Source organism: Crinia signifera, chromosome 6 (assembly GCF_055691185.1).
Source record: "Crinia signifera chromosome 6, ASM5569118v1, whole genome shotgun sequence".
In the NCBI taxonomy this organism is placed as follows: domain Eukaryota; kingdom Metazoa; phylum Chordata; class Amphibia; order Anura; family Myobatrachidae; genus Crinia; species Crinia signifera.
In genome coordinates, this window is record NC_139222.1 from 127,386,274 (window position 1) to 127,399,657 (window position 13,384).

At 41.1% G+C, this 13,384-nt stretch overlaps 1 protein-coding gene across 1 annotated transcript in view; it reads right to left on the reverse strand.

Annotated features, from left to right (window-relative positions):
* Positions 1-13,384, reverse strand: part of TBKBP1 (TBK1 binding protein 1) — a 96,623-nt gene that overhangs the window by 9,776 nt on the left and 73,463 nt on the right. Inside the window, exon 7 of the mRNA XM_083147111.1 lies at positions 2,768-2,877. Coding sequence (XP_083003237.1) covers positions 2,768-2,877 — 110 coding nt within the window. The remainder of the gene's footprint in view (positions 1-2,767; positions 2,878-13,384) is intronic.

Sequence of the window (13,384 nt, forward strand, 5' to 3'; positions counted from 1 at the left end):
TACTGACATGATCTATCTAGGTGGACTTGTTGGAAATTTACAGAAATCCTATAAAAAAACAAAACTAGTATTTTCTGCAAAACCATTGTTTGTGCTTTGTTATCCCCTTGTTTATACATATCTGCAAACAAAGGGGGTTATTTTGGTTCACTCTTTCTGACAAATTCCTTCTTAGATGGGCAAAACCATGTGCACTGCAGGTGGGGCAGATGTTACTTGTGCAGAGAGAGTTAGATTTGGGTGGGGTTTTACTTCAAAGTGAGATCTATATTGCAGTGTAAAAATAAAGCAGTCAGTATTTACCCTGCACAGAAACAAAATAACTCACCCAAATCTAATTCTCTCTGCACATGTTACATCTGCCCCCCTGCAGTGCACATGGTTTTGTCCATCCAAGAAGGATTTTGTCAGAAAGAGTGAACTAGAATAAGGTCCAAAGTGCAGTCAAATATATAATTTTCCCCACATGCAATGCAGCTTTACCATGCAAACTGGCCTTCACTTTACAAGTGACAAGGACATACAGTTCAGTAGAATATTTGGTGAACTAGTGGTCTTCGGCATGAGCATTTCTTGTATAAAGCACAGTGGTATATGTACCAAATAATGTAAAGAGGGAAGACATGGGCAATTGGAGATGTTGCCTTTAACAGCTTCCACCTATAATCTTATAGTGTGGTTGCTATTAGAAATGTTTCCACTTGTCCTCACTGCTTCATGTATATATATATCATGTGATGGAATTGCAGATCTTCAAGATTACTAACCAAATGAACAGGGAGTGGATGGGCATATTGTCATGGACGCCTAGGTTTCTTGTTCAGGGGCAGGGTGCAATTTGATTTTAAAACAAAATTTGTCATGCTCCTATGTTCAGACAAAAGGGTTTCTTTACGAAGATGGGAGTTCTATTGAAGATTGGATGTTGCTATGGGCAACCAATTGGATTCTATTATCTTCTAGAAGGTGACAATCAAAAAAGAAGTAGATTCTGATTGGTTGCCCAGAACTCCCATCTTAGTAAAAAAAGTGCCTAATGCAAGATTGTATGCATTAGACAAAAAAACAAAAAACACCAAAACATGTTAACCTACACAAGATGTGTAAAAAAATGAAATACAGATTTCCTTACATGCCAGTTATTTATCATGTAGTGTGAGTGAATTGAACGTGTCAATGACCCTTCTTTTGATAAGGATAGGTTATACAGGTTATGACAGTTAGTCAACATGATACTTGATACACATGCACAGCTAGACTGCATACTGCCAGGTGCAGCAGACGGGTCACCTATATCAGCCGGCAAAAAATTGGTGTAATGTATTTTATATCTTGGCAAAACATTCAGTGGGTTATTCTGGTTGAATCACAAGGCTGCGAAGTCGCAGCCTTGCGATTCAACCTGAATAACCCACTGAATGTTTTGCCAAGATTCCCCCAAACCACACCCTGCGAATGATAACCCCCCCCCCTCGCAGCACGGGTTGCCCGCACAGGCTGCAAATGGATGTTTAGCATAATCATCCATTTACATGCTGCTGGTAACCTCCCACATCTTTCAATGGTCGCCGACCATCGAAAGATGTGAAAGCTACACGCATATAAAAGTGACGTGAAAGTCACTTCCATATGCGTGTACGCTGGGACGGATATGGGCGGGCAGCTGACAGCCGATGATGTCAGCATCCAGCCCCCCGCACCCGCATCACCGCCTCATTACCCTGAGAACACCCAGCATTCTCATGGGAATGCCCATGAAATGCTGGGCGTCACCATATGGTAATGGGGCTGCACGGCGCCCCCTGCCCTCTTCCACCCCCCGCACGCACCCTAAGTCTGCACATGCGCAGAAACGCGCCTGCGAGACGCACAACATCGGTCCTCCGTGCGAATGCATGGAGGACTGAATAAACATGAATAATGGGCCCCATACATCAGCAATCACAATTTATGGATTTCCAGATACAGGGATTTTTTGGCCAGATAAATGGATTTTACAATCTATCTGACTTTGCTCACACATTACAGATTTATTTCAGTGATCGGCAGATTTTTCCATCTAAAGATTGCATCTTCATATCTGGAAATTGCCCAATCGATTGTCATTTCGGCTGTTCATAATGTAAATAGATGAAGAAGATGAATTGGGAATGCCCACACATATAAAAAAGATCTGCAGATAATACCAGATTATTAAACATGTTTAAAAACCTGATTAAGCAATCGATTGGCGATTTTGATTGGGATTGCCAAAAGGGGGAGCCCACACATCTAAAATTAATTGTGGCAATCATCTCCATATCTGAAAATTGTCACAATTAATTGCTGATGTATGGGGCAACTTAACCCACTCAATCTCAAGCAAAGTCATCAAAGCAAAACGACACTAAAATCTATTATGGGCCGAAGAAATATACAATTCAACTTTGTCCTATAAAATGTAAACTTATAACAACACTAAAACACAGTGACAAGTGTAGTTATACAGGTGAGATGAATAAGGTAATACAGTCGGCAATTAGAGATTGTACTGTATAATCCTACTGAAACATTGGGCGTATGGAATATGTGGTGTAAGGTAGAAGCTTCACACAGAAAGAAATAAGTTGCTAAAGTACCATGGATACAGTTATAGTGGCATTCCTATAAATGTGAAGCAATGTACTCAGTAAAGCCCCTAAGGTGTAGGATCCAGCTTTTGTAAGGTATGCATCCAAATGATGGTTAGTATTTTAGACTGAAGTGTAACATGCTGAAGGTTTGATACCTGTTTGCTCCTCCAGCAGCGACCTCAGAATTTGACTTTGGAGGGTTGTGAGGTCACGGAGACGGTAAAGTTCCTCCGTCAGTTCGGTGTAAGCCAGGGCCAGATTAACCCTATTAATGTAACATACAAAAAATGCTTATGACCAGATTCAGTAGGAAATGTTGAGGTTTTTTAAATGCATGCTTTTGTTTTTTTTACCACATATAAAATAATCGTTTCTAGTGTCCCCATATTCACTGGCTTTTCTTTGTGTTTCATTGTGGTTGTTTTTTGTGTGCATTTACCGCATGTGAAGCTTAGAGCAAGGTTCAATACAGTAGGACATATCAAACCTGTTTGTAATTAATTTGCATTTTGCTACAAACATGCCGGTGGATATAAAGCCTTTAGGCTATTACAAAGTTTAACAAAATAAAAACCAAACAACTTGTACAGGGGCCATGAAGTGGTGAAGTGTGAGTTGTGTCATGGCACAGCCCTCTGCAGTGCAGTAGGGGCATGACTGTAATAGCGTGATACACAGGGATTTTTGTCACACCCTTCTTCCAATTTTGCTCTCCAGGAGATTTAAGGACAGTGGCAGGGATGATACAGGATTCTTTAAATGAGACATTTTATTGTGAAGATACTAAAGTCGTGCCCATTTTTACTCATCAACTTTGAAAAAAATGTTGATATATTTAATAGAATATGATTACAAAAAAACAACAGTTGTAACGACAAGTTAAAGAAAAAATTTCCATTCATCCTTTTAAGGAAATATCCCCCATAAACTACCACAAAGTTTCTTCACAACTTATACTGGGCTGCTCCAGAAGTATATCTTCTACAATGTAATATCACCCCCTTCAATCACTGATCTCCACACACATTCCCAAAGTATACCCCACCATGGGATGCATAGAACAGGATGACTAGGAGGCTGGCGCTGGGATCCTGGCTGCCAAATGCAAGTACATTGGGCAGGTTGGTTATGGTATATTAGATCTACAATGTCCTGGTCTAGAGTCATATGGTCGACAGGGTGAAAAGGACGACAGTCAAAAGGTTGACATGAGTTCTTCATGTTTTTTGGTGTCTATGTCGACATAGGTCAGCATGCACACCGTCTAAGTGTATCTCTATGCTTGCCATGCTTCGGGCTCAGTGCCTCACTGCGCTCAGCACACTTATATTCTCCCTCCATGTCGTAGTGGATGGTAGGGTATGAAATACCGCCTGTCGGCACACATCGGCTCAAAATTTTGTAAAAAAACCCTCATGTCGACCTTTGAGCATGTCCCTGTCAACCAATAGTGGTTGACCTTATGACTGTCGACCTAGAGTCAATCTATCATGAATCCGGATACCAAGCAGGTTAGGGTCAGGCCAAGGCCACATTAACAGTATCAGAAAACCACAAACAGATTACTACTGTATCTCAAAGTCATTAATCAGGCATGAGAAAGAGTCTAAAATACTGTCTAAATGGGCCTACTGTATACACATAGCGATAATAAGTTATTTTTTAAGCGATTTGACTTAATTTCTCTAGATCAGGCATGTCCAACGTTGGCCCTCCAGATGTTGTGAAACTACACATCCCAGCATGCTTTGCCACAGGTTTGCTATTAGATAATGCTAAAACTATTGCAAAGCATGCTGGGATGTGTAGTTTCAAAACATCTGGAGGGCCAACGTTGGACATGCCTGCTCTAGATTGTTTAGATATTAAGCATACAGTGCTGTGTGTGTAGAGCCCATAGCGATTGTGATGCGCGACCCCCGCAAGTCGCTCTTGACGGTAGACTGAAAGAACAAACTGGGTAAAACAGACAGACAGAGGTTGAAGGTCCCTGCTGCAAGCTTACAATCTATAGGGAAATAGGAGGGAAACCCAAGGACAGGCACCAACAGGGGTTAAAGTGAGGGGGAACGGGGTGGAACTGATTTCCACCACCTCTAATGGTGAGGTGGAACATTTTAACCTCCACATTGGCTCTGCACAGTAATTCTCACAGAAAAGCATTCTAGTTTACAAAGGGGTGCCAAAAACCCTACCAGTGGCACTGTCTCTGCCTGATAGGGGGAGGGGAGAGGGGGTAATTAGGTGGAATAGGGAAATGAGTTCCCCCACCTCTGCATGACCATTTTAAGCCTTGGGCACCAGTAATAGCATAACAGTCCCGTCAAGTTGCAAGTCCAGAAGGGAAGCTATATAATACATAAGTGCCTCAGAGGGTTATGTTGGTGATACCTAAATATGATAGGCTTGCCTGATGAGGTGAGTTTTCAGAGAAGGCTTGAAAGTTTGGAGGCTAGAAGAGAGTCTTATTGTGTGTGGAAGGGCATTCCATAGGGTGGGTGCAGCTCTATGAAAGACCTGTAACACTAAGTGGGAGCTAGTGATCCGTGCAGAAGAGAGATGCAGATCTTGTGCAGAGCGGAGAGAGCGAGTTGGGAGATATTTTGTGATAAGTGAAAAGATATAGGTCATTGTGGTTTGGTTAATAGCTTTATATGTGAGTAGAGGTATTTTGAACTCCCTATATCAATTGAACATTGAGGTTATTCTGAAGGCATAATGTTATACCAACAGGCTCTAAGTGGTTATAGTTGGATGCTAAGTATTGATTATTTTTATTACTGTCTAAATGAATGTATTTTTATATTGATATGATTTTATTGTGTATTTCTTGAATATAATATATACTGAGTAAAATATTAATAAATTAAAGATCAACACAGTGCGCGCTCTTTCTTTTTTTTTTTAGGTATTTAGTATTGACTACATTAGAATATGGGCAACCAATCTAGGGACTGGCAGAGTGGATCAGCAGACGATGAACGTCTGGCTGGGAAGATCAGCCTCGCAGCAGTGTTTAAAATAGATTGCAGTGGTGGAAGTCTGTTCTCGGGAAGACCAAGGAGGAGACGAAGTCAAATATCAATGTGAGATAAAATTAGTGCATGGATTAATGTTTTTGCAGTGTCCTGTGTAAGATAGGGTCGTATTTTAGATATGTTTTTTAGATGCATGTAACATGATTTTGAGACAGATTGAATGTGGGGAAAAAAAAGGACAGTTCAGAGTCAAGGGTGACCCCTAGGCAGCGAGCTTGAGAGGTAGGGTAGATTGTCACGCTGTCAACAGTAATGGAGAAATCGGGACATATAAATTGTATGTTACTTGTTTGTCTTCTGCTACAGTTGCAGGAAATATGTTTTCTCCTTAAATTATTAGAATCCATGATGAGGAGGTCTCCTCACTCTTATTTAAATTCAGTAAATGATTTATAAAAGTAAAAAAATTATTATTGCCAATGTGGCATCACAGAGTGACCAGCAAAATAATGGACAGATGTAAACTGCCTCTGCGACGAGTCACACTTCTCATTCCAATCGGACATTGCAAAACTGTCAGGCTACATGGAACACCTGAAATATGCAGTGCTTGGGGAGTCATCCGCACAGTGTACTTGGGGAAAAGTAATAGCATTAGAGTTGACTAAGGCCCTGGAATTTCTTTAAAGAATTACCTTATTTTTAAAGCAGCAATCGCTTACAATGCAAAATCTACCTGGGTTTGCCATGAAAACAAATGGCGCTTTAAAAATGCATATATTCTTTTACAAAATCCCAAGCAAAATTACATTTACCCCTTGTATCTTATGCTGGCCACACATCAGACCAACTTTCCTCCAACCATCCAACAAGTTGGTTGGTTGGACTGAAAATCTGGCACTGTATGGGGGCAAATGCCAATAAGCAGTTTGCTCACAAACTCAGGAGAATGGACAAAAACATTCAGTGATATTGTTTAAATCAAATAGGTCCAACTACAGTACATTGTATGAGTGACAGATGTTGTCCATTTTCTGATTTGTGAAACAAATGACTTAATTCCATTTGCTCCTATCCAGTACCAGGTTTTTATTCCATCCAACCAACTAGTTGATGGTTGGAGGAAAGTTGGTCTGATGTGTGGCCAGCATTACAGTTGCTAGTGAGATACCGGATGCTTCCTATGGGCGCTGCTGTGCATTACATTAAACATCTGCTACTACAGTAAAACCTACCTGAAGCCTTGAACATTCTAAAGTACCAATATTATTCATGCACAGGTGTGAACTGCTTAACAGTTTACCTAAGGTTATCTGGAGAATATCCCTCTACCAGTACCTGCGATTCCTCAACAATACAGCCTTGAAAAAAGAGAAGCGGTCTGTAAAAAAAAACTAAGGTAGATGCATTAACATCTCTGGTCCTGCCAGTGCCAGTCTCTGTTTTTTTTTTTCTTTTTCAGAGAGCGCTGAAGAATCATCTCAAACCTACTTGTTGCCCTTTAATTAGTTTCTAATTGGAGGTATAATTGCTTGTAATGGCCAGCTAAGTGGAAAAAACAGTGAGGAGTATGTGTGTGGTTTCTATGGTGAACATTGAATTCACTTTTGTATTAAGTTTGACAACAAATTTGGAGAGTTTCCCAGAGAGGCTACTGTGCAATGTCAAATAGCCACCTCGGCTCAGCAGACCAGCGAGACTCTGCTGCTGGGTGTCTTCTTTGGCTGAAAAAGTGCTAATCGCACACTCTGTGGCCAATATGCTGATTATTATATTATTGTATGTATTTTTTATGTATTTATAATACATTGCCTATTTACTAGCTCAACGTAACATAATGTACAAAATAAAAAGCCATTTCCTTTAACATTACAAAGTGGACAAGAAACTTTTTCAGTAGAAGCTGGTAATAGTAGCAAGAAATAAAGCTCGGCTCGCATGTACATAAATAACAGGGCACATCCTGCTCTCCGGGCGTGACCAGAGCAGCCCTTCCTACAAGTGGGGTTATTTATATCTGCCATCTGTGGGTTACACTGAAAAGTGTGCCTGTGTGGTTACAGTGCACAACTAGCCCGCGGTTTTATACTAAATTAAATACATGATATTGATTTTAATAAAAAGGAGTTCGGTTATCACTCGCATTAAATAGCAATGTTCTTTGTCACAATTGGGGTTATTCAGACCTGATCGCTGTTGTGCGAATTCGCAAACCGATTGATTATCAAACGTCTGTGCATGTGTTAGCATCTTAGCGCACATGCGCAACGCCAAACAGGGACAAAAATCAGTGATTTGTTTTTCACAATCCCTTTCCACTTAGATCGACAGAAAGACGCTGTTTGGGGGTGATAACCGACTGTTTTCTGGGAGTGTCAGAAAAACGAAGCAGGTGTGCCCAGGAGTTTTCAGCGAGGCTGTGTGACATCTGCTCAGGCCCCGATCAGCCTGTCTTTGTGCCTTTTCTTTGGTTGGCAACCTGTGCTGTTGCCATAGTTACAGTACTGTGTTTATAATAAAATTAGTCTCATTATGTTTCAAGCTAACTATCACACCACAAACTGTCCCAAAGAGTTGGGCAAGGGCAGCGAGTCCCATGCAGTAAGCAGGTGCCACATGAACCTGACGCTGGTGTGCATGGCAATGAATGAGTATTTGGAGGTGAAGTACAGAGCAGCCTAATGTGTATGTAGCCAGGATCTAAAATTGCGAGAGGTATGCTATATAGGGTGAGATTCACCAAACACAAAATGCCGTAAAACACCCATTTTCTGGGTTTTTACCGCATTTTCATATGCAGCAAAGTCCCACCACCGGGGCTTCGCTGCGGGGGGTTACGCCAGTTCTAGATGGCGTAACCCCATGGAAGCCTATGGGCTTCCCTTTGCGTCCCCCGCCGCCCCACGCCGCATCCCCCTTACCATTGTCCGGGCAGCCTCCTGCTGTGCTGCCCGGACCAGTGATCTCCTCCTGCCTGCACCGCTTCTGAGTGCAGGGAGGAGGAAGAGGAGCCCTCTCACAGCCGGCTGAGGGTTCAGGGAGGGAGGAGGGACCCGCAGCACATCGCCGGCTATCGCATTTGCGTTAATAATCCCATATGTTACTGCATATGAGTGCTGACGATGTGCTGCGGGGGTTATTAGAGAATCCCGCCCACAATGTTAATATATCAGATGACAATCATGTGAACAAGCTATAAAAAATTATAAACTTTTATTCATATACCTGTTTTGGGCATATGGGTAAATCTGGTAAATAGGAAATCTGGTTCATACCGATAAACTAGAGTGCTTTTTATTAACTGTACTTTCCCAGATAGTAGTATAGGCAAATTATGTTTTCCAATCATTTGTGAGCTGCAATTCCCATTTCATGCATATTTCATAAAAAACTAAATTGGCATTTGCTAAATATACAAACTTATCAATTCACATGGACTGAGGCAATTTTATTCCCTCAATATTTCCATCATTTTAATGATAGCTTTGGATGTACTAAATTTCTCTTTAGCTTTTGCCTGAGGTTTCTGTACGGTTTACAATCTGACGGAGAATTGCAAGTCCTGTCGGGCTTTGTCTAACAGACTAGATGTTGTAACACTACAGGTTCTATTTACCCCTATATGTATTTTTAACGCAGATGTGATAAATCATTTCCGACTAATATATAAAGTGAAAATGTAAATATAAGCCCACCCTGGTTTCTCAGTGTGATCGAGCATATACAGGCTGAGATAGGCACTATTTTTCTATTTGATTTTGCTTATAGAAGCAAAATCGAATCGAAATCTAATGCACATCGAATGCACATTGAATGCTTTTAGCAGCATTCGATGCAGATTCGATCCCAATGTGGGCTCCCCTGTAGTGTCAATCGAATAGCAAAAATAGTCTTGGCAGCCAAGACTATATAGTGGAAATCTAGTAGTAGATAGTGCAAATTACTGAAGCATTTGTTTCGATGTCCATTTAAGTCACTAGTTTTCTACCATAAAAAAACAAAACAAACTGGTCAATTTAAAATCAAATTCCCTTAAGCTGGGTACCCCCAATAAAACCCATGTCCCGATTACTCTATAACAGGCCAACAATTGTACAGGTGTGTATGTAGTACCGTTGCAGAGGCATGATCTGATAAATGGCTTAAAAAGCTCCTGCAACGGTCGGGAGCTGTTATGTGCTGTTTAATATGTCGGCACAACTTGCCGATCCCATAGGGGCTCACAGGTCAAGCTGGGAAAACACTGCTGTGATATTGGAAGCATTATCCCAAGCAGCAGAGTGATCGTAAAAGTGTGTACCCACACCTTTAAGCCCCACACACACTATCATTCATATCGTCAGGTTTGTGCGCTCAATATCGTTAACAATATCTACTGACGTCTGAACATGCAGCTAGTTGTGGACTATATTATCACCGAACAATATAAGATTGTTCATCCGGGAGCACGGCCATATCTTTAAGGATATCGGCAGTGAAGCAAATAGTCTAGTGTATCTGGTTAGGGAGTTACAGCGTCTGCACTGCTGAACAGAGCCCCAATAGGACTTTTACTTCTGCAACAATGGTATATCTCTTTATCACAGCCTGATTGTGTGTCAGTGACTGGTAATTATACTGGAATCTTTTGGTTTGCATGAGCTGTTTACATATACAGTGGCCAGTGACATAGCGGCTATATGTGGTAAAGATACCATTCGCCTGTGTACGCTCAGGGCTGTGTGGTCTAGATAGCTATCTCTGTGTAGCATGTAGATCTTTTTCTGTGATAACAATAATTGTTTAATGCTCGTCATCACAGAAATAATGACATTCATTAAGATGTGGATAAATGCGAACAAAAATGAGAATGAAATTGTCAAATAAAACATCTCTTGTGTTTAGGCAGGGCTAGGTTGCTGTAAAATCTGTTTCTAGAAACATACTTTAAAAAGACAAAAGCTGCTAATCACGGCAATTTATAGACAGGACACATTATTATTATTATTATTATTATTAAACTTCACTAGCTTATTTTGTGCATTTTTATGATGTGTATTATAGCTGCATCCTAAGGGGGACATTTATGTGAGTTCTATTTCAGATGGGATGTTGCTATAGCCAAACAATCAGATACTATCTATCATCTTGTAGAAATAAATATAAAGTAGATGCTTGTCCCTATAGATTGTAAAGGTGCCCACACAGTAGAAAGATCTGCGATCTTAAGATGTGGGCCCTGGACCAAAGATTTCTCTTAAGATCCCGTGTGCATTCCTATGGATCTTTTGTTAAATCTTCTGATCTTTTGTGCAGCACGTAAGATCAGAAGATTCAGCTAAAGATCCACGGGAGCGCGGATCGGACCGATATCGGCCGATTTTCGACCGATTATCGGTAAATATCATACGATATATCGGCCGATTAATCGAAAATCGGACAATCAGCCAAAAAATCGTTCTAGTGTGTTGGCACCCTAAGCTTGCAGCAGGGCCGCCTTACCTCCAAGTCTGTCTGTTGTTACCCAGTTTTTTGTATCTCTGTTTACAGTTGTAAAGCACAACGGAATCTGCTGCACTATATAAGAAACTGTTAATAAATAGATGCTGATTGGTTGCCCATAGCAACATCCCATCTGAATTAGAACTCCCATCTTAGTAAATTTCCCCCTAATGAAATGTTTATATGTATGATGTTCAAGCTTTCTAAAGTGAATAAAGTGCCATAATTAATACTTGGTTTATGACTAGTATAGTGCCCATAGCTGGTCATTGTATTCTACAGCCATCAGCTAGAGCATGTCCTTGCCCACATGCTCTGAGTCTAACCAGTGTGACTAGAACTAGGCACATTTACATAAATGCCAGGAAAAACCTGCTAGCTCAGAGCAAGCCAAGCTATTTTTAAAGGTGTTCTTGCCAGCTTGTCTAAATCCAACATCATTATTATCTTTTTTATATATGGAGGGTTCCTCATCATCTAACAAAGCACATAAACAAATCAGCAAGGCAACAATTTACAGTACAAGATAGTGTGGGACAAGCACATGGTATATTATAAACACTGCTGCATCAGAGAATCTATAGGTGTGTACCCAGTTTAAAGGCCCTCATACATTTAGCCATCTTCCACTGAGCTCACTAGATTTGGCACTTGATGTGGTATTTTTTTTTAAATGTGGTAAATTGCAAGTCTGGAGAGCTACAGAGAGCTACGATGCGATAATAGGGTAAATGACCCGGATTGTACAATTAAATATCGCACAGCATCGCATGGCAGCAAATGGCATGCGATACGATTTTTAATTGTACAACCCTGATGGGTGCTTACAATATAAAATGCACCCCAATTGTCCACGCCACCCCCACTATCACCGCCAACCCAAAGCGTGGCGAGCGCAGCGTGCCCGCGAGAGTGGCGTTACGCGTCCTCTGACGTTTTCGATACCCCCACTATCCACGTCGGCGTGGAGTTGATTTTAGAAAGTGAGGCGAGCGCAGCGAGCCTGAAGCATGGCGAGCGCAGCGTGACCCGCGGGGGACGCGGAATACATGTTAAGTCATCCGCGTCCCCTCGCGGTGCTCTCCACGCTTCGGGCTCGGTGGCTCGCCACACTATCTAAGATCAACTCCACGCCTACTTGAATAGCGGGGTTATGAAAAGGTCGGAGGATGAGTACCGCCGCCCCTCGCGGGCTCAATACGCTCGACACGTTTCGGGTTTGCGTTGATAGTGGGGGTGGTGTTGACAATGGGGATGCATTTAACATTGTAAGCACCCATCTGGGTGCTTGTACAATTAAAAATCGCATCGCATCGAATGCCAGTATATTGTATTCGATGTGATGTATAAGATGCAGTAAGATAAAAATTGTGCGCGCCGTGCTAGGAAACAAGTACCATTTTCTATTTGGCCCGATTTAATCCGTTTCTCGGCCCGATCCACCAAAATCGGGCCAAAGTCCCATAGTGCATGGGGGCCTTTACACTCTCTGCGCGTTACATTTGCCCCACCTGCTGTGCACATGGTTTTGCACATTAAAGAGTTTGGTTTTGGAATCCCTGCTGAATCAGGCCCTGAAATGGATCGCAATCGAGCAAACCGACTTTTAGTAAATATACCTGCTAATGTCTGGCTCCCAAAAGAGATGCTGGCCTTTAAAGAGGAATGCGGGATTAAAGGGCATTTTATTTGACAGTTTGTAATTTATTTATGGTGTTGTGGGTTGCAATACAGTATTTACAATGTAATACAGTATTTCCTCTTTCTGAGCTTACATAGTAACATAGTTGATGAGGTTAGTCCATCAAGTACAATCTATAATTGAATTACTTGTTTTCATAGAAATTAGAACTACATGGACATTTATCAATAAACCATTTATCAAGAATTGTGTCCGGGATATTTGTGTTCTACAACCCAGAATGTGCAGGTTGTTTAGATCTCTTCTCTGTACACACAACCATCAGTGTTAAATTTTTTCTTTTTAAAGGTTATTTTTTGCCACACACATTGTTATGACTTTTGCAATATTTTCAGTTAAATAATTTGTATGCAAATATATATTCACAGCTATGGCATTTTTGGTCTATTTAGCAATTAATTTGCTAATACCGGTATATAAAAACTGCACCACATTACAAATCAGACCCATAATGGGTGACCCAGCTTCTATCCTAAACAAAAAAAAACAGAGCAGTGATTTTTTTTTTTTAACAACTTTTTATTAAGTCAAAGCATCATTTCAAAACATGATACATTGCTGAGCATTCCAGAGCAGTGATTTTTATATTTGTCTGTCTGGTTATGCATTCG